The sequence below is a fragment of the Nannospalax galili genome, unplaced genomic scaffold (assembly GCF_000622305.1).
Source record: "Nannospalax galili isolate Female #2095 unplaced genomic scaffold, S.galili_v1.0 scaffold188, whole genome shotgun sequence".
NCBI lineage: Eukaryota > Metazoa > Chordata > Mammalia > Rodentia > Spalacidae > Nannospalax > Nannospalax galili.
In genome coordinates, this window is record NW_008360325.1 from 4,490,650 (window position 1) to 4,511,767 (window position 21,118).

Here is a 21,118-nt window from a genome sequence, read left to right on the forward strand (position 1 = left end):
TGTAATTATACATACACATTAACATATATAATACATATATGCATTATATATATATAATGCACTGAGTCCATTTAGTGGTACTTGTGTGTACATGTGTTTAGGGCTGAGCACTTGGGACTAGATAATCTATCAGGGAGCTAGTCCCCGGAGAAAACAAATTCTCCCTCCTTTAGCACCCATTGGTCACCTGTAGCTCTTTATCTAGCGGTGAGACCCTGTGCCATCTCACCCATCCACATTGGCATGTCAACCTGTTCTGTCATTACACAGGTCTTGTTAGGCTACCCATTGTGGAGATCCTGTGGGTGCAGCTTCCCTATCATGACAAGAACTATCTAGCAGCAGGAGGCCTGTTGCTCTGGCTCTATCCCCACCCCCCAATTCTTCTGTGATGACCCCTAGTGTAGGCTTGCACTGTGGATATATCTTTTATGTGGGTGCTGGGGCTCTGAACACAGAGTCTCTGCAGGTGCAGCAAGCACACTTACTCACCAACCCATTTCTGCAGCCCCCAAAACTGTATCTTCGGGGAAAAAAAACCACAAGTCTTTTCTGAGGAACACTATCTCAGAAAGTCTTAGAGAAAAAAAAAACATTTAAAAATATTTATTATTTGTTATTTTTATTTTATGTGTATGCGTGTATGGCCTGCATGTAGGTAAGTGCACCTGTGTCGTGCAGTGCCTATGGAGGACAAAAGAGGCTGTCAGATCCCATGGAACTGGAGTTACAGACAGTTGTTATCTGCCATGTGGGTGCTGGGATTCTAACCTGGGTCTTCGGCAAGAACAACCAGTGTTCTTAATCGCTGAGCCATCTCTCCAGCCCCAAGAAAAAAAAACATTTTTACTTTCCTCTACCATAGAAAACTTACTATCTAGGGCTGGAGAGATGGCTCAGTGGATAAGAGCACTTGCTGTACTTCCAGAGGACCCAGTTCAGTTCCCAGCACTCACACTGGGCAGCTCATAACCACCTATAACACCAGTTCCAGGGAATCCAACACTCTCTTCTAGCCTCTGTGGGCACCTGCACACATTTAGTATGCATCACATACACGTAAACAAAAGTAAATCTTAGAAAAAATGCTAGGCTGGGTGTGGGAGCCCATACCTTTAATCCCAGCACTTGGGAGGCATATCTCTGTGAGATCAAGGCCAACCTGGTCTACAGAGTGTGTTCCAGGCTAATTGGAGACAAAAAAAGAAAAAAGAAAAAGCTGAATATCTGCGTTTTGGAAACTGATACTGGATGACTTCTGAGAACTGGCAGGTTCCAAATGATCCCTCCCTGGCTCAAAAGGAGAATAGTCCCATCTCTATGCTGCTACTGAGGACAGACTCAAAACTCATTTAACACCTCCATTTTATTGGATCTGAATAACAAAGAAACGTGTGTGTGTGTGTGTGTGTGTGTGTGTGTGTGTGTGTCTGTGTGTCTGTGTGTCTGTGTGTGTATTTTAAATTTTGAGGCAGGGTCTCACCCTTTAGTCCAGTAGGGCCTAGAACTCACTATATAGACTCAACTGGCCTTATATTCGTGGCAGTCCTCCTGCCTCAGATTCTCAAGTGCTGAGGTGACATGAATGAACTACCATGTCTGGCTTAGAAATAACTTAAAAAATCAACTGAGGGGTGGAGAGATGGCTCAGTAGTTAAGTGGTTCTTATACGGAATCCAGGTTTGGTTCCCAGCACCCAGATGGTAGCTAACAACTATCCTCAACTCCAGATCCAGGGGATGCAACAACCTCTTCTGACTTCTAAAAGCATTGCACAACACAGGTGCACTTGCATACATGCAGGCAAAACATTCATACACATAAAATTAAAAAATAAAATATTTTTTAAAAACCAACTGAAGTCAGGTCCTGTTTTCAGCTCTTTGTCTGGTGCGTGTATCTGGCGCTGACGTCTGCACAGTCACACAGACAAGAAGCAAGACTTTCCCCAACGGTGACCGGCTGTTCACTTGGAAGCAACGGCTGTCCCACCGCTGCCCTCACCCTCGGCTGTCGAAACGCTGCTCCTACCAGGTCTGCCGTTCTGGTCTCTATGCTCCCCGCCCCAGTCTGCTTACTCCCCAAGAGAACAAGCAATTGTCTCTGTCTTAAGCCAGTGGAAATTGTTCTGTTGCTGGCCTCAGCTCAGCAGTCCAGGTATGGCCCACAAGGTTTTCCTTGGATTTTCTGCCTTTTTTCCTTTGACTAATAAAAACAAAGCTTTTCCCAAGGATTCTGAAGTGAGCCCCCAATCCCAAACTAAGTGTTAATGGGCTATACAAAGCACAACTGCTGGGGCTGGACCATTTCCAAGGGGGATTTTGTTCTTAAGCACCAGGCTGAAAACCTCCAGAGTCTTCTCTTGAAAACAAGCACTCACCAAGCATGCCCCCAGATGTCCCAACCTGGTTCATTTGGAACTGTGATTACAACCAAATTCTCCTAAACACATTCATTTGCTGTGCCTTAGACCCTGTTTTAATCTCAATATTCAGGATGTCCTGCTTGCTTATTTCTGCTGTCAGAAAGCTTTCCTAAAGAGAAAGCTCCAAGAACATCACCACAGTCATGACTAGAGGCTGCTGTTGTATCTCCAGTGTCCAGGTGGATGGGGCTTACATCCACAGAAGCCCTTGGAAGCTGGTGGGACCACAGTCCTCTGCACTCAAAGCACAGAGTCTAGAAAACCACATCCAGATAGCAGCCTCACACTGACAACAGCTGAGCAGGTGAACTGGATTGTATTACTTCATAATTACTAAGATGAATCTAGCTGGGGATGTAACTCAGTGGTAGAGTGCTTGCCTAGCATGCAGGAGGCCCTGGGATCAGCTCCCAGTACCACAAAAATCCCCAATACTACCAAAAAAAAAAAAAAAAAAAAAACAAAAAAAAAAAAGAACAGAAAAAAAGAAAGGAAAGATGGAAAGAAGGAAAAGTAAAGTTTACAGAGGTCATAGAAGGTACATGTAGATGCTGTGCTTATGTGTGTGTACCCACACACAGTGATAAATCATAATTTTTCCTTCCTCCATGTCCCTCTTCTTTCCTTCTTCTTAAGACAATACTGGAGAGTTCTCACTATCCAGGAACCTTTTGTTCTTGGCTGGGACTCAGAATGAAGACCTAGGCTTTCCGCTACAGCATAGGCCGCCTGCTCTCCCTGGAGTCTAGACTCCTACAGCCCTGCTTAATGGGCAGGTCTGTCTCTGGCTTATAACTTGCCAGAAACCTCTGCTCAGAATTGCCATCACTCCTGAGCCCAGTTTTTGCTTCTAAACACTGGACATATCAAGCAGTTTTCGTGAGTAGACACCAGAGTTGGAGACCTTTGCCAGACCAGGTAGCGCCCACATCCCCACCCTGTAACGGACCCAATGGAGTTCACATCCCCACCCTCGACCCCTGGGAACCCTGGAGAAGGTGCTTCGCTTCTCCAAACCTGAATTTTCTTACTGACCGAACAGCCATACAAATTCTACCTTGCAAAGTTGTTTGGAAGATTAGAGATGATAGCATTCAACACTTGGCCTTAGAACTTGTTACTATAAAGGATTATATCCAACTAGGCCTTCTGGCAAATGTCTGTAATCCCAGTACTGAGGAGGTGGAGGTAGGAAGATCAGAAGTTCAAGGTCATCCTTGCTACACAGTGATTTTGAAGCCACCTTGGGCTACATGAGATCCTGTTGTGAAGAAAAACTATTGATATCATCATCTCTGCTTTAAAAATGGGACAAAATACTCACCAATGCCTCCTGTCTCTTTCACATCCTGTGGGAAACCTTCAATTAGGTTCTATTTATTCCTGTGGTCAGTTTCAGGAAACAGTCTCATCCTAACCTGAATAATTGTTTCAAATATTAGAATTCAAAATACAATTTTCCAGAAATGCTAACAAGCATGTCAATCTCAAGAAAGCCCGAAACATGGACATCGCTGCATGTTAAAGTTGTTGTGTACCAGAGACTTACAAAGTCAAAGTTCAAGAGCACTTGACATATATTCTTCAAGAAGTAAAGCAGCCAGTATGGTGGCACGTGCCTTTAATACCAGACCTCTGGAGGCAGAGGCAGGTGGATCTGTGCTATTGAAGCCAGCCTGGTCTACATAGTGAGTTTCAGGCCAGCTGGGGCTACAGAGAGACCTTGTCTCAAAAAAGAGAGTAAATAAACTAAAAGCTAGAGGCTATGTCTAATAATTTTACTCTGAAATACTTTTCATTTAAATTCTAAATATATCAAGATGTGAATTATATAAAAACGTTAAAACTAAAAAGGAAAGAGTGGAGAGATGGCTCAACAGTTAAGAGTACCTACTGTACACACAGAGGACCTGAGTTTGGTTCCCAGCACCTACACTGGGCAGGTCACAACTGCCTTTAACTCTTCTGGCTTCCATGAGCACTGCACTGCGCGTGCGCATGCACACACACACACACACACACACACACACAAATAATTTTTAAAAACTTTTTTAAAAGAAAGAAATTCCCTTTTTCTTTTTCTTTTTTTTTGGGGGGGGGCGGTGGTGGGGCCAGCCCAGCACACTCCGCCCGGCCAAGAAATTAGATTCTTCATTAGTCGCTACTATAAAGGTCAATTTTGAAATGAACTCATTCTTAACCATGGTCAAAGATGAACTCAGAAGGAAATTTAGAAACTATCTAGAGACTAATACAAATGAAAACATAACACAGCACTACCTCCAGAAGAGCAGTAAAAGCTGTGGTGAGAGCGGAGTTTTGTGGTGAATGCTTACATGAGAAGAAAGAAGACCTCAAACCACCTCCTAACTTTACACCTCAACCAACTAGAAAAAGAGCAACTGAAACTAAAAACTAGCAGGAGAAAGAAACTAAAGGGTCAGAACAGAAACGAATGAAACAGAAAGCAGAAGAATAAAGGGAAGAACAATTAGCCACATCAAGGGTTGGTTCTTTTTGAAAAGATCAAGAAAATTGAAAAGCCTTCAGGGAAACTAAAAGAGGAAGAGAGAGAGGAGATTTGAATAATTAAAAGTTGAATTGAAAGGGCATTGCAACTGATGTCACAGAAATAAAAAGAATTATAAGAGGCTGCTATGAATAATTACATACCAATAAATTGGATAACCTAGAGGAAATGGATACTTTCTTAGAAATATATAACCTAATAACACTGATTCATAGAGAAATGAAAATATGAAGAAGCCAATAATAAGCAGGGAGACTGAAGCAGTAATAAGAAATCTCTCAACAAAGAAAATCCCAAAGCCAGATGGCTGCACTGGAGAATCCCATCAAACATTTAAAGAATAATTAGCGTTAATCCTCTTCAAAAGAATTGAAGGACACAGAACAGTTCCAGCTCGATCCTATGAGACCAGTATAACTTTGTTAGCTAAATCAGACAAGGAAACTATAAGAAAAGAAAAATGAAGGCCAATATCCTTTATGGAAGTCAACTGAAATGTTCTCAACAAAATACCAACAAACTAAATTTAACAATATATTTAAAAGATTGTATAATATGGCCAAGTGGGATTTGTACTTGGCATGCAAAGATGGTTCAACATGTGAAAATCAAACAATATACCACATTAACAGAATAAAGAGCAAATACCACATGATCATCTCAATTAATGCAAAAGAGCATTTGAGGGCCAGCAAGATGGCTCTGTGGGTAGAGACACTTGCCATGCAGCCCAAAGACCTGAGTATGATCCCAAGACCCTTGTGGTGGAAGGAGAAGAACAGATTCCCACAAGTTGTCCCCTGACCTCACATGCATGCTGTAGCATGCACACATACAAACCTCTGCAAAATAATAAGGAAAATGTAATAAATTTTTTAAAAGAAAAAGCATTGGGGAAAAAAAAAAAAAAAAAAAAAAAGGCCAGGCGTGGTGGCGCACACCTGTAGTCCCAGCACTTGGGAGGCAGAGGCAGGCAGATCTCTGTGAGTTCAAGGCCAGCCTGGTCTACATAGTGAGTTCCAGGACAGCTGGGGCTACAGGGAGACCCTGTCTCAAAAACACACAAAAAAAAAAGGAAAAGAAAAAGAAAAAGCATTGAACAGAATTAAAAATGCTTTTATGATAAAGCCACTCAATAAAGTAAAAATTGAAGCAAAAGACTCCTAACAAAAGCCATACATGAAGCCAGGCATGGTGGTGCACTTGGGAGGCAGAGGCAGGCGGATCTCTGTGAGTTCAAGGCCAGCCTGGTCTACATAGCAAGTTCCAGGCCAGCTGGAGCTACAGGGAGACCCTGTCTTAAAAGACCAAAAACAAAACAAAACAGACTAGGAAATAAGTGGTAACACCCACCATTGTCACTGTTATTTACTTATTTATTTATTTATTTATTTATTTATTTATTTATTTATTTGGTCTCCCAGTAGTCCCAGCTGGCCTGGAACTACTATGTAGACCAGGCTGGCCTTTAATTCACAGAGATCCACCTGCCTCTGCCTCCCGAGTGCTCGGATTAAAGGCATGGGCCATCACTCCTGGTTGTCACTGTTATTTAACACAGTACTAGAAATCTTAGCAACAGCAATTACACAAGGGGGAAAAAAAAAGGAAAACGATGAGTGAGCCTATGCAGATGCAAGATCTAATATGCAGAAAACCCCACTAGATTACACAAAACCCCACTAAACCTATTAAGTGATTTCAGCAGAATTTCAGGATGCAAAAGCCAACACAGAAAAAGGCAGATATATTTCTATATACTCTGAAAAGGAAATTAAGAAAACAGTCCTATTCACTATGTCAAAAATGATAAACTACTTGGGGAAAAAAACTATTCTAGACAGTAAAAGATAAGCTATAAAACTTTGTTTAAAAAGCTGGGCGTGGTGGCGCATGCCTTTAGTCCCAGCATTTGGGAGGCAGAGGCAGGCAGATCTCTGTGAGTTTGAGGCCATCCTGGTCTACAAAGCAAGTTCCAGGCCAGCCGGGGCTACAGGGAGACTCTATCTCACAAAGACCAAAAAACAAAACTGATTTTCTTAAAATTCATTTAAAAAAAGACCTGCGACTCAATGGCAAGGAGAATCTGCTTGGTGAAGGACAAACCATTCTACATAAATTCCACATACATCTGAAAGATGTCATAACTTTGATAGAGCTGCAATGTCAGCATCCATTTTTAGGCCTGGCATCATTTATTTGAAGTCCGTTGGACCACATCCCTTTGGCCTAGTTACAACTTGCCCCTGTGTGAAATATGGTTCACTCATTTCTCAGTTCACTGACCCAAACCCCAAGACACTTGTCAGCTGCCACCCAAGAAAGAACATGACGATGCTATCATTGGGAAGTTCCCCACTTGGTACATCTTCTCTCTAAAGTAGCCAGTCCTGGAGGATGACACTAATAAAGGCAGAGCCCTCCAGGTTGAGCACCTCAATGGGCCCCACAGGCACCCTCTTCCATGGATCTGTTTTCAACTACATGGTTGGTTTTGATTGTCAACTTGAAACAATCAGAATCACCTGGGAAGAGAGACTCATTGAGGAAATGTCAGGGTTCTGTTGGCCTGTGGGCATGTCTGAGAGAGGTTTTCTTAAAGGTGGGGATACCCAACCTAAGTGTGGGTGGGCACCATTTCATGGGCTGGGCTCCAGACTGGAATGGAAAGGGGAGAGCCAGCTGAGCACTGGCACACACACCTGCGTTCATTGTCTCTGCTCTTGATGCAGATATGACCACTGCTTCAAGCTCCTGCTCTAACTCCCTGGCTAGGATAGGCTCTAAACTTGAACTGTGAGCTAAAATAAACTGTTTCTCCCTTAAGTTGCTTTTGTCAGGGTATTTCGTACCAGCAACAGGAAACAAAACTAGGACAGGGACAAAATGATTCTGTGCATCTTGATGAGCCTCTGTGTCTCACCTGATGGATGGGGGGATGATCAGGGCTGTCCCATAGAGCCTCTGCCAACATGAAAAAGCAAGCCATGAAAAACACATGGTAAACACTAGCTCCAAATCCCCTGAGCCCAGATGTCATGGGTTGGGGTTCACAGTCACCTTCTGAAGAGGAACCATGTTCATGGAAAAGAGGACACAAGGTAGCTAGATTCCCCGTTCTAAGTCACAGAAGCTATAGATCCAGCCCTGACCCTTAAAAGCCCACAGGTGTCCTCTGAGCACTGCAGGATCTGCACCTGTTGCACAGGACCATCCTCTGACGGGCAGACAGTGGACAGACACCATGTTCCCAAGCTTGGTTGTACCCATTTGCCTAGGATCATCACAGCTAAGTTTGTTGACTGTACTCCGTAAGAAAGATGGGGCAGGAAGAGTCAGTCACACCTTCCAATCAACCAGTGGGCCCCAGTTGCATGATGGGGGAGAGTCTAAGGGTACACAAACTGAGGAAGCCAAGGGGGAATCACCATCCATGCTTGGATGAAGACTTTCCGGGGGGGCCTTAGAAGGGGAGCACCCCCACTTCTGAAGGTAAACCTTCACCCATTGCGCAGTAAATAAGCCCAATAATTCACTTATTTCCCAGACTGCAGTTTGGTATCTTGGTTTGTTGTAAGGACCAAAGGAGAAGGGAGCAGACATTGTTAACACCTCCCAGAAGAAATTTTAGCTATAACACCCAAATCCAAACTCCACACGTTTTGCAGTTATCTTTCCCTTTCTCTTGTATGCACACATGTGTGTGCACATGCACTGTTCATGTACACATGTGTATGCATGTTTGCATGTGTGTAGGTGCATACGCATGTGCAGATGTGGTTGTGGAGCCATGAGGTGGACATTAGGAGTCTTCCTTGATTGTTCTTCGCCCTATTCATTGAGGTAGAGTTTTCAATTGAACGCAGAGCTTGACATAAGGCTAATCTTATCTAGCCAGCTTGCCCTGGGGAGCTCCTAAATCTGCTTTCCAAATACAGGGATTAGAGGTGGGCCGCCATGCTCACTCAGCATTTACAAGGGTTCTGGAAATGGCACTTGGGTCCTCATGGTTGCTGGCTGTGCAGCAAGTGCTTTAACCTCTGTGCCACCTCCCCAGCCCCCTACTGCATTCTTATGTCTATGAGAGAGGGAGTTGCAGAGGAATTGCCTCAAAGCTAGCTATACTATAAAACCACCAGGTATTTAATTTTCTACAGTCTAAGAATTAATACTGGCTGTAAAATACATGACAACAATGTGACAATTATGAAATCATCAAAAAGTTAAATGTGAACTATGACCAATCTGACACCAACATGTAGAACTCTGTTAGGTACTGTTTAAAAGTATGAGTTCACCAAAATCTCACCCATAAAATTTTAAGGTTTCTATGGCAATCTAAACTTATGCTATGTTGCATGTAGAGATGTAGGCAGGAACAACACACTAATTTTTTCCAAGGTTATAGTCTCAGTTGTTCTTATAAGGAAAACTTTAAGTAAAATTACAAAATACCACACAGCAGTCTGGGTTGATATTTCACAGGCAATAGGATTAAACCTAAAACAAGACAAATACTAAATTTATGCAGCTCCTCTGTAGACAAAGCCACTGTGAGAAGTCAGGAAAGGTCGTTCTTGAGGCCTACCTTTTGGTTGCTGGCACAACAGTTTCTTTCCTGGACCCCGAGGGGGATGGGAGGGAACCACTGGGTTTCTTTGGTAACACGGTGCCATTGTTGACGGTGGTTCTTAGAGGCAGGGTCTGCACCAGTGGTCTTACTGAAAAAGAAGCACAAGACGATATCAGAATGTCCTCCCTCACAGTGGTAATGCCTTACAGAGCTTGAGCTGCACAGAAAGGAAGAGAGCATCAGTTTTAAAAAGCAGCAAGTAGGACATGGGTACACAGGCAAATGGGTTAGAGAAAGGACCATCTCTCAACAAATGGTGAGACAACAGTGAGCCTAGATAGCAGCCTCTTGCCCGTCACAAACATTAACCCAAAAGTGATGAGAGGGGCTGGAGAGATGGCTCAGTGGTTAAGAGCACTGTACCCAGGTTCGATTCCCAGCACCCACATGGTAGCTAATGACCAGCTGAAACTCCAGTTCCAGTGGGATCTGATGCCCTCTTCTGGTCTCTGCAGGCATTGCACATCACAAGTGCACTTACATTCATGTAGGCAAAACACATATAAATAAATAAATGGCAAAAGATCATTAAGGTAGATCTTCTCAGTAAAGAAAATCTACTGATGGCAAATGGGCACATGAAAAGATGCTTTGCATCATTATCATTAGGGAAATGCAAATCAAATCAATAATGAAATAGCTCTGTACATCTATAAGGATGGCTAAAATCCAAAAAACAAAATAGCAATTGCTAGATGGGACAGGAGTGGCAGAAACTTTCATTCATTGATGGTGGGAATGAGACCTGCAGCTGCCAGTTTGGAATAGTTTGCCAGTTTTTATAAAGCTAAATATAGTCTTACCACATGATCCAGTAAATCTGCTGACAGTAGGTATTTACCTAATTGATCTGAAAACTTATGTCTACACACAAACCTGCATGCAAATGTTTATAGCAACTTTAGTTATGATTGTCAAAAACTAGAAGCAACCAAGATGTCCTTCCATGGTAGATGGATAAACAAACCGGTCCATTTGACAACAGACTACCCTGTCTGCATACACATGGGTCTGAAGTCCACTTTGCTAAGTATGATGGTTAGTGTTAATTGGGAACTTGATTCTGGTCATGGGTGGTGATGGTGGTATTTTGATTGTGTTTATTGAGGTGGGAAGACCTGCCAACTGTGGATGGTGCCATTCTCTGGCTGGGATTCTGGAACATGTGAAGAAGGGGAAGAGCAAAGGAGGAGCACACGTTCATCGATTTCTGTTTCCCAATCACAGATGTGATGTGATCAGTTGCTTCCAGCCCCTGCTGCCTTGACTGCCCCACCATGCCTGTCTGTATCTTTGAACTGTGAGTCAAAATAAACCCTTTCTCCCTTGTTTTTGTTTGAGTATTTATCACAGTAACAGGGAAAGAAACGAATGGGAGTTCTATGCTGTGGTTATTTTCTATGACAGCCTAGAAAGAGTAAAGACAGAAACAGATCATGGTGTGCCACCAAGGGCTGGGGGTGGGTGAGTAGAAGCAAGTGAGACGTCTAGGAAGAAATGGCTCTGTATCATACTACCGTGTTACGCAGTCTCAAAGCCCAGACAGCCTCACTGATGAACTTTAATATCTGCAAAAGGAGTGGGGAACCCCATGAAAGGACACAGGATGGCAACAGGATCTAACTGTATTACAATGCATGGCGTCCCTTTTCTGAAGTTGTTAGGGAAAGGTGCTGGCCTAAGTAACTTCAGATATCAACAAGAACTAGACAAAGGAGCTGTGAGGAGCACCGAGCTTGGTTGGTACAGGTTGTACATGCTAGAGCCACTCTACTCGGATGCTGGAGCAGGACAGTGAGGCTGAGGGAAGGATGCAAGAGTCAGGATTCTCAACACTGGAGAGGAGGGGCTGGATAAGCAAAGAGGGAGGCCAGCTAGTAAAGAAAAGGTCAAACCACAACCACCACAGGTGCCTGGCCTTGGGTAGAGGGGGTAAGCCAGAGGGACACAGCAGCCAGTGGCCAAAGTGGGAACACAGCACTGGTTTATAACCTAGTGGGCAGATGGGTGACCATAGGCAAATACCACCAAGCAATGATGATTGAGATGGATGGTCTGTTCTCAGCCATGAGACTAGAGAAACGTCTCCAGTAGAATCAGCAATGGCTTATACAGACACTCTGCCCTCATGAGGCAGGTCACTACTCCACTCAAGTGTGGGTGGTATGTGACTCTCTTCTAGACAGGACATTATGGCGGGGGGAATAACTTCATAGAAAGGAGTCTGGCAGGTACCTCCTCATCCAAGCAGGTAATCCAGTCACAGATGATCTAGCAAGTGACTCACGTGGATGGTATTCACCTAGTACAGCTGGACATGGTGAGGATGGTCCCTCACCTCTGTGGTCCTGCTCCCTAAACCCCTTTCCTGAGTCTGCCCAGAAGAACATCAGACAGACCCACATGAAGGTCGGTGAACTGCCTAGCCAGCACTCCTCAGAACCATCAAGGTCATCAAAACCAAGAAAAACTGCAGTCTGGGAGAGCCTAGGGACCATGATGATCAAACACATATGGTACCCTAGAGGAGCTGCCGGTGGGTGTGAGGACGTAAGGGATAGACTATGGAAGTCTGAAAAACACACGGTCTGCACTTAACAATTGTGCATCCGCAATGGTCCATTCATGATGAAAAATGTGCTGCATGGTTTAACATGGGAAATGTCTGTAGTTGGAACTCTTCTGTAAATTGAAGCTAGCCTAAAAATTCTGAGTTCACTTTTCAAATGCTAGCAGAATTTATTTTGTTCATTATAGAATCAAGTCTGCCTCCATTTAGGATCTCCAAGGGATTCTGAATGGAATGCCATGTTTTTGATACACTGAAAGTATGATGCCTAAAGTAAGGACCAGCCTCTCCTTGTTTTAGTGTGAAATAGAGGGAAAAGCCAGGGAAACACACTGGCCAGAGAACACTAGCCTGTGTCCCAAGCCCTTCTCCACAGTCCCCAGGTGTCTTGCTCCAAGCACGAGGCGAGTCAGGAGCCAATACTTCTCAGAGGTAGACATGCAGCAGTCCTTATGCCAAGACTTTGACCTTGTCTCACACAAGTCTGGTCTCCCTGCTCATGTCTACTGCCTGCTGTGATCCTCTCCTCAGCCTCTGCCTTCTCTCTCTGCCACACTTCATGTAAGTCTCCATTTTGTTATTTTTTAAAATTTTATAGCATTTTATTTATTGACTTTGTGTATGGGGGTGTGCCTGCCACAGCACACGTGTGGAGGTCATAGAACACGTTTCCTCCCACCATGTAGATCCCAGGGACTGAACTCTAGTAGTCAGGTCTGGGGGAAGTGTCTTTACCCACTGAGCCATCTCACTAGCCTTTCCTTTCACTATTTTAAAGTGTGTGCACTTGGTTGATGGTCTCCTTCAAAACGCATGTCCAGTAACAACCTCACAAGATGGACTTGGAAATTGAGTCTTTATGACTATAACGAAGGTATGGATGGCTCCTAAATTCAATGAGGGTCCTCCTGTAAAGGTTGTGTGAAGATGGCAGGACCAGGAATAAGGCATCTACTAGTAATGGCATGGACCGCCACCACCAGCAGCCAGGAGCGAGCCACGGAAGGGTCCCATGTGTGTGGGGCAAACCGGCCCTGTCAACACCTTGATTTTTACCATGGGATATTGGTTTTGGGATTCAGGCTTCCAGAACTGTGAGAGAATGAGCCGCCATTGGTGACTGGCCCTGTAGGTAGACAAGGGTTGGTGTCTGCCCGTCACCCATCCTGTTACTGTCTCCATCTGTCTTTGCAGAGGCCAGCACTGGGCACTGGTCTCCACCATCTGCTCTGTGGGCTCTGTCCAATCTCCTCTAGGGCTTCAGTCTTCACATCCCCAGCAGCAATCTCCAGTGGCACCTGCCACAGGGAGGCAGAGCAGTGCCCATTGAATAGCTGGCATTACAGAAGGGCAGTTGAACACCTCAAATGTGTTCCCTCCCTAGTACGAACACACCTCATCCAGCTCCCACCTGAAACCAGGCCTTGAGGAGAGCAGGGAGAAGCTGCTCTCCCTGACTCCCAGACAGTGGTTCCACACAGTTTTGCCAAAGTGATCATTGTGAGCGGGGCTCTTCCTGTTCATGCGGTTTTATTTTCACATACCCACACCCACTCTTCAGTGAACACACACACACACACACACACAGTAACAAAGCCAACCCCTTGGTGGCTTTCCAAGTGTGTGGGTGGATGTGGATGACCTGGAGGGTGCACTGGGATGTACTCGGCAGCCCAGTACTATGGGGCTGGGGAGGGTTCCAAGGGTCTCCTCTTTGGCTGCTCTCATACTGAGAACTGCTGGCTTAAGACATCAGCCTTGGCTGTCCTCTTTCCTTACATTCCAGCCATCAACCCCCTCCCCCTGGAATTCCTATCACCTACCAGTGTCACTTCAAAGGCAGCACCTGGTTAGACACTTTGCCTCAGGTGAGCTACCTACTGCCCTCTTGGGGGTGGGGGAGGGGCCATCTAGACACACACACCCCTCCATCCACATACTTTGGTAGGACAAACTTTACACTCAGCCCCAGAGCTCAGGCTGACCATGGTGTCCCTTGGGTTGACACCAATGCACTGTCACCACTCCCAGCCCTGGGAAAGAGGAGGCAGAGGGAGCTGGGGAGGGTCCAGAAAAGACCCAAAAGAGCAGGCCAAGCCGTCCTCACACTAAGAACGCTGCGATGCAGGTGGCTGCACACCTGCCCTTCTGCTGCATCCACTGTTGGCTCCCGGGAGGTGTCACCTGCTCCCAGGACTACACACAGAAGGAACTGTACCCACAGGTTCCATGTCTGTGGGTACTACCCACTGAAGACAGGCAATGTCTTTAACAACATCATGTCTCTTGTCATCATTCCTGAACACCACAATTCACACTGCAGTAATAATATATTAGGAATTGTGATATGGACACAATTTAAATCGTACTGGAGGACAGGAATGGGCTCTGCGCAAATTATGCCATCTTATATGAGGGACTTGAGCACCCTCAGATTTGGATATCTGTAGCCCAGGTACCAGCCCCCAGGGATACAGAGGATGAGCATATGTGTCAATCAGCCCACACTTAATTTCAGTAACATGGGCAGGATGGATGGCTCAGCAGTTAAGAGTGCTTGCTGGTCTTGCAGAAGACCTGAGTTTGGTTTCCAGCTCCCATGCTGGGCAGCTCACAACTGCCTGGAACTTCAGCTCCAGGGGATCTGATGCCTTCTTCTGGCCTCTGAGAGCAATCCCTCATACATGTAAATTAAAAATTTTTAAATAACATAAACCTTACTTCTGGGGTGTGGAGATGGCTCAGTGGGTAAAGCGCTTGCCACATGAACATCAGGACCTGAGTTTAGATCCCTGGAACCCACATAAAGGCTCCCAGTGGGAGATGGGAGATGAGACAGGAGAGTCTCTGGCAACTCGAGGGCCGGCCGGCGAGCCCGGTATACATAGAGGCAAACAACAAAAAACCCTGTCTCAAGCAAGGTGAAAGGCGAGGGCTGGCACCTAAGGTTGTCCTCTGACCTCCACACGTGAGTCATGGTATATGCACCCCCACTCACACACCACACACAAGATTTCAAATTTAAAATTTATTTAGCTAGGTATGGTGGTCCATGCCTTTAATCCTAGCATTCAGGAGGCAGAGGCAGGCGGATCTCTGTGAGATGGAGGCCAGCTTGCTCTACACAGGCCAGCTAGAGCTACATGGAGACCCTGTCTCAAAAAATTTAGACATTTATCTATTTATTTTGATTCTGTGTAATGGTGGTGGGGTTTGCTCATGCCACAGAGCATGTGTGGCTGTCAGAGAACAGCTTGTGGAAATCAGTTCCTCGTTGCACCACGTGCCTCTGGGGACCTGGCTTGGTGGCAGGTGGCTTTACCAGTTGAGCCATCTGGCCTGCCCACATAGGAGAGTTTAAAAATACTAATAATTAAAACGATCTGAGTTTCTAAGAGACAACATTACATTGTTCTTTCAAAAGTTGTTACCAAGCTGTTAATTTTTGAGTTACAATTTCTAAATTCTGTCTCATGATAATCTGGTATTATCTCTTTTCCATAAGAGGAAATGGGACTGATAAAAATCATGTAAAGAAAATCAAGTGCAAGGAGCAGGCCTTTCCAGAATATATGTTTTATCTATAATAATTGAGCAAAGTATGTGGCTCAATTGTAGGGCAGTTGGCTGGCACATATAAGGCCCTGGGTCTGATCACAAGCACCATACAACACACACACACACACACACACACACACACACACACACACACACACACACACGAGTTTTGGTGGGTTCCATGTCTATGAATTCCACCAACTGAGGAAGAAGGCAGGGATGGAGAGGAGCACGGGACCAATTTTGGATGAAGTTAGAAACAACCTTACTTTAGCTACGTCCCATCCAGGAGCATCCCCAGAGTTCCATCACCACTGGCTTCTTAGAACAGCAGCATCAAGCCAGGCATGGCGGCTCACATCTATGATCCCAGCATTCAGGGGGCTGAGGTAGAAGGCACTGCTGCAAGCTTGAGGCCAACCTGGGAGACACAACGAGTTCCAAGCTATCCTGGGCTATCGTGTGGGACCCCGACTAACAAAACAGCAGACTTAAAAACTCAGCAGTATTGCTCTAGATCCAAATGCTAACTAAATGCAGATTTTATATAAAATAGCCCTCTAGGTTTCTCTCACACTATCATATTTAAAAAAAATTAGTACTAAAGCCAATCAAATTTGCTAGTGTTTGCAGTGGTTGGGTCTGAAATGGTCCCCAAGATGAACCTGTGTGGCAAGCACTTTACCAACTTCATCTTTCTTCTTAAACAATTTATTCTATTTTTTATTTTTTGTATATGTCTGTGTGTCTGTGTATGTGGGGACAGGGAGGTGCCCACAAAGATCAGAGGAGGGTGTCAGATTTACTGGAGCTGGACCTACAGGTGGTTGTGAGCTATCTGATGTGGGTGCTGTGAGCTGAACATGGGTCCTCTGCAAGAGCAGCAAACACACTGAGCATCTCTCCAGCCCCATCCTTCATCTTTCTTAATGGTAGGATCAGAATGCCGGACTTCAAGAAGCACGTTCTCTGACAATATATTTTCAAAATTGCAGTTTTAAAACTGCTATAAATATGGAAATTCAAATATAGCTAGTCAAATCTACTAATGCATATCATTATGATACTAATAAAACCTAAATAGGAGATCCTTTAAATTAGTATCATTAACCCTATCACTTCAATGTGCAATATCTGGTAAGTAAAGCTTCCCATTAGGTATAGAAGTAAATTTAATTATATGAAGTCAGATTATATATATGATTAAGTGTAAAAATCCAAAATTTAGTCAGGAGTGATAGTACATACCTTTAATCCCAGCACTGGGGTGGCAGAGGCAGTTGGATCTCTGTGAGATTGGGGCCAGCCTGGTCTACATAGTGAGTTCTAGGCCAGCTGGAGCTACAGGGAGACCCCACCTCAAAAAAAAAAAAAAAGAATCCAAAATTTAATTTTAATACCTAACCATTATATGTCAAGATTTCCTAATAACTGTGTCAAAAATGTCTCTATTTGGAACTAGAGCGAGCAATCTGTTTATGCTAAATTGAAAGACAAAGTTGGTAATTCCAGCAGTGAGAGAGAGTCCTCTTGCCACCACCCCATCTAGCTAAATTACACAGGCATGTGTCTTCCTTCTAGGAATCTTTCCTAACGTTATCCTGGCAGAACACAAAATGCCCCATCAGAAGGCCACCCTTGGCAATGCAGCACTGTCTGGGAGCATAAAGACTATCCAGGGCCTGGCTGACCAAGGGGACCAAGTCGCAGCTTGGCCTCCCGTGGAGAACTGGCTGTAAAGGGAGCCCTGCACTGGTGTGAGTCCTCCAGGACAGGTCACAGGAGGCAGAAGACAGGGCCATGCAGCAGAGGATGCCATCTGGTATGCAAATCTGAAGACCTACAGCAGACTGAAAGCCTAACTCTTATAACTCCTTTTCAAAGAGACTTTAAAATTATCAGAATACATATGAGTTGACTTTAATACAGTTTTCAACAGGTAGACAGGGCTGTCCATTGTACTTTTTTCTGAGACAACCTCATTGCCCAGTCTGGCCTTGAACTTAGTATATAGCTAGGGATGACCTTGAACTCCCAATCTTCCTGCCTCCACTTCATGAGTGCTGGGGTTACAGGCATGTAGGCATGTACCACCTTACCTGATTTATCCAGTGCCTGGGATCAAACCCAGGGTCTCATGCATGTTAGGCAAGCACTCTACCAACTGAGTTATCTCCTCAGCCCTGTATCATGTTTTTAATTTGCATTCTGAGGCATGGGCCTACTGTTTCCAGACTCCAGTAATATTAAGAACTCAAGGCCAGGTATGGCAGCACACACCTAGAATCACAGCACTCAGGAGACTGAGGCGGGAAGAGCACAGAGTAGGCCCCTGTCTCAAAGCAAACTAACAAAAAACAAAGAAAAACGAAAGAGTTGAGTATAATGGAAATATATATGAAGGTAGACATTAACAGACTTCACAAAGTCATTAATAACCCAAATGTTCACACACAGCTGATGAATGGATTAAAAAAAACCATTGCATGCAGTGGAATATTATTTGGCAATAAAAAGAACAGTACATGTTGTGACACAGATGAGCCATTAAAATACTTATGCTGAGTGGGAAAAGACAAAGATGATGGACCACGGATTGTGTGAGTCGGTTTATAGGAAAAGTCCAAGGCAGGCAAAGCCAGAGACCAAGTAGATTAGTGGTAGCCAGGGGCTGTGGGAGGGGCCAACCAGAAAAGGACTGCTAATAGGTTAGGCTTTCCTTCTGGGTGAGGAAAATTAAAGTTTGTTAGTACCAATGATTTTATGACTTTGTGACTATATTAAAAATCCATGAATTGTACAATTTAAAGGGGTGAATTTTTTTTTTTCGGTCTTTTTGAGACAGGGTGTCCCTGTAGCCCCAGCTGTCCTGGAACTCACAATGTAGACCAGGCTGGCCTCGAACTCACAGAGATCCACCTGTCTCTGCCTCCCAAGTGCTGGGATTAAAGGCATGTACCACCACACCCTACTCATTTCTTAAATATTTGGTTTGACTTAAATAATATGAATTCAAGAGACGTTGCTAAGAAGCATACACAAACAGCAAACTCAATTCCAATTCAGCCAGGCCCTGGGGTCCTGATCCAAGTTTGTCCCAGCCAGCCAAGGAACCCCAAGCATGTCATTCAGCCTCCTGGAAGTTGCCTTCTTACCTTAAGATGGGTGTAAGGGTCCCCACAGGGGGGACTGTGGAAAGGTGAAATGCACAGCACAAGTTCTGTACAGATGATCTGCAGTTGGCTGGCGATGGTGGCTGTGGAGGGTAAAAGCCGAGGCCAAAGGGTCCCTGCAACTTTGAAGGGCAGGGCTGCTCTGCCACAGAAGCCGCCGAGTCTATGGAGTAACCCTCTGTTTAGTGATGGAGCTACTAATGCACCTTCCCAATTTGCTGATGAAGGGACCACCAGGTGGTAAAATCAATAAAAATGTCTAGAAAAGGTGTAAAGAATCCAAAAGGACAACTGCCTAACTGCAGTCTGCACAAACAAGCACATTAAAAACCAGAACTATGAGCTACTTGCTGGCTACCAAACTGCTACTTCCTACAGAGGGAAGAATAACTGACTTCCATCCATATTTTATATATCATTCTCTAGCACTGGGTGGAATCTGTACAGGTCATGATGGACAGGCTGATAAACTCCAAACCACAGTTCTGCTCTCCTGACATTTGCCATGAGCCCCACTGCTGACCAGGATTCAGTGATTGTAACAGTGTAAATTTTGAAGCATAATTTTCTATGTATTTAGGAATATGTACAACAGAACTTTTTTTAAAAAATTTTTTACACCCACTTCCCAGATAGCATCTTCCCATAGCCTCCCTCCCCCCACTAGAGCCCTTATACTCTGATATCCCTGCTACTGTAAAGATTAAAGGGGCCAATATAATTTCATAAGAGTCCATATGTATAGCCAAAAGCTACATAACAAGCAACAATGCCAGACAGGCGATATCTTCTTTTGAGTTGTTGGCCAGGGTGGCCAAAGGGAGTCCCAGATAGTAACTCAGCCTAGAACTGGGAAAATGAACAGCAGACCCCAATCTTATCCAAAGGAATATTGACAACGGATTACATCTAGATGAGAAAAGCTGACCCTCCTAAAACAGAACTTTTTTTAAACAGACTGAAAGTATAAAAAAGAAAAAAAGAGATGGTTCAAAGGATAAAGTGCTTGTTATGTAAGCATGAGGACCTCAGTACAGATCCCCAGCACTCACATAAAAGCTGGGCATGTTGGTGCCTGTCTGTGACTCCAGTCCAGGAGAGGAGCCAGTCCAGCCAAAGTGTTGAGCTCCATGTTTAGCAAGAGACCCTGTCTCAAAACTCATGGTGGAGAGCGACAGAGCTCACCCAGCATCACCTCTGGCCTCCACACAACATGCACACATGTGCACGTACACCTACACACACACCAAAAATTTGTAATACAACTAGGAAAAAAAAAAACACGAGTAACTTTTGGCCTACCTCATTCTCCTCCGTTCATGTAAGTTTCACCTCCGTAGTTGAACAGACACAGTGTTCTAGTTTGCTTTTCTGTTTCTGTAGTGATAAACTAAAAGCAACTTGGAGAGGAAAGGGTTTACTTCATCTTCTGTACAGTCCATCCTGGGGCAAAGGCAGGGCAGGAACTCAGGGCAAGAACTCAGGGCAGGAACCTGGAGGCAGGAACTGAAGCAGAGCCCAGGGAGGAACGCTGCCCACTGGCTTGCTTCCTCCTATTTATGCTCAACAAGCTTTCTTATACAACCCAGACCACCTGCCCACACTGGGCTGAGCCCTCCAACATCAATTAGTAATCAAGAAAATGCCACACAGGCACTCCCAAAGGCCAATCTGATTAAGGAAATTCCTCAGCTGAAGTTCCCTCTTCCCAGGTATCAAGTTGACAACAAAGATCAGCTATCACACAGGGTATGTTCTTTTCTCTCCTGCTTATGACGGGGTAAGGTGCAAGCATTCTCCCCTTGTTCCAACAGCACAAGCATATTTAAAGACCAGACAGGATCTGGTCTACGGAAGTGCTGAGGTTCTTTGGCCATGCCCCAGGTTCTTCCAGTTCCTCAAATGTGTCCTCTTGGCCATGCATGATGCTGCAGCATTTTCTGTTTTCACAGACAATAGCAACACCAGAGGGGCTCTGCTCACCGCATCCTACTAGCAATGAGCGTGGCCCTAGCCAACAATAACTCTGCAATCACTGTAGTATTAGTGGGAATTTTAAGACTATATGGCTCCACAGCCATCTGATTCTCCTTCCTCCACTCTCTGGCAATGGAAACGCAGCGGAATTGAAACCTGCCAAACTGTTTCATGAACGAACACATCGTACAGGTGTGTGACATGTGTGACATGGCAATCAGTAGCTAATGCTTTTTTTTTTTTTTTTTTTGAA

The 21,118-nt window shown here is 44.7% G+C and overlaps 1 protein-coding gene across 3 annotated transcripts in view; it reads right to left on the reverse strand.

The window, feature by feature from the left end:
• Eml1 (EMAP like 1) overlaps window positions 1–21,118 on the reverse strand; it is a 188,418-nt gene that overhangs the window by 52,597 nt on the left and 114,703 nt on the right. For all 3 annotated transcript variants that reach the window (XM_017796225.2, XM_017796224.2, XM_008825631.3), the window contains exon 3: window positions 9,544–9,676. In XM_017796225.2, coding sequence (XP_017651714.1) covers window positions 9,544–9,676 — 133 coding nt within the window. The remainder of the gene's footprint in view (window positions 1–9,543; window positions 9,677–21,118) is intronic.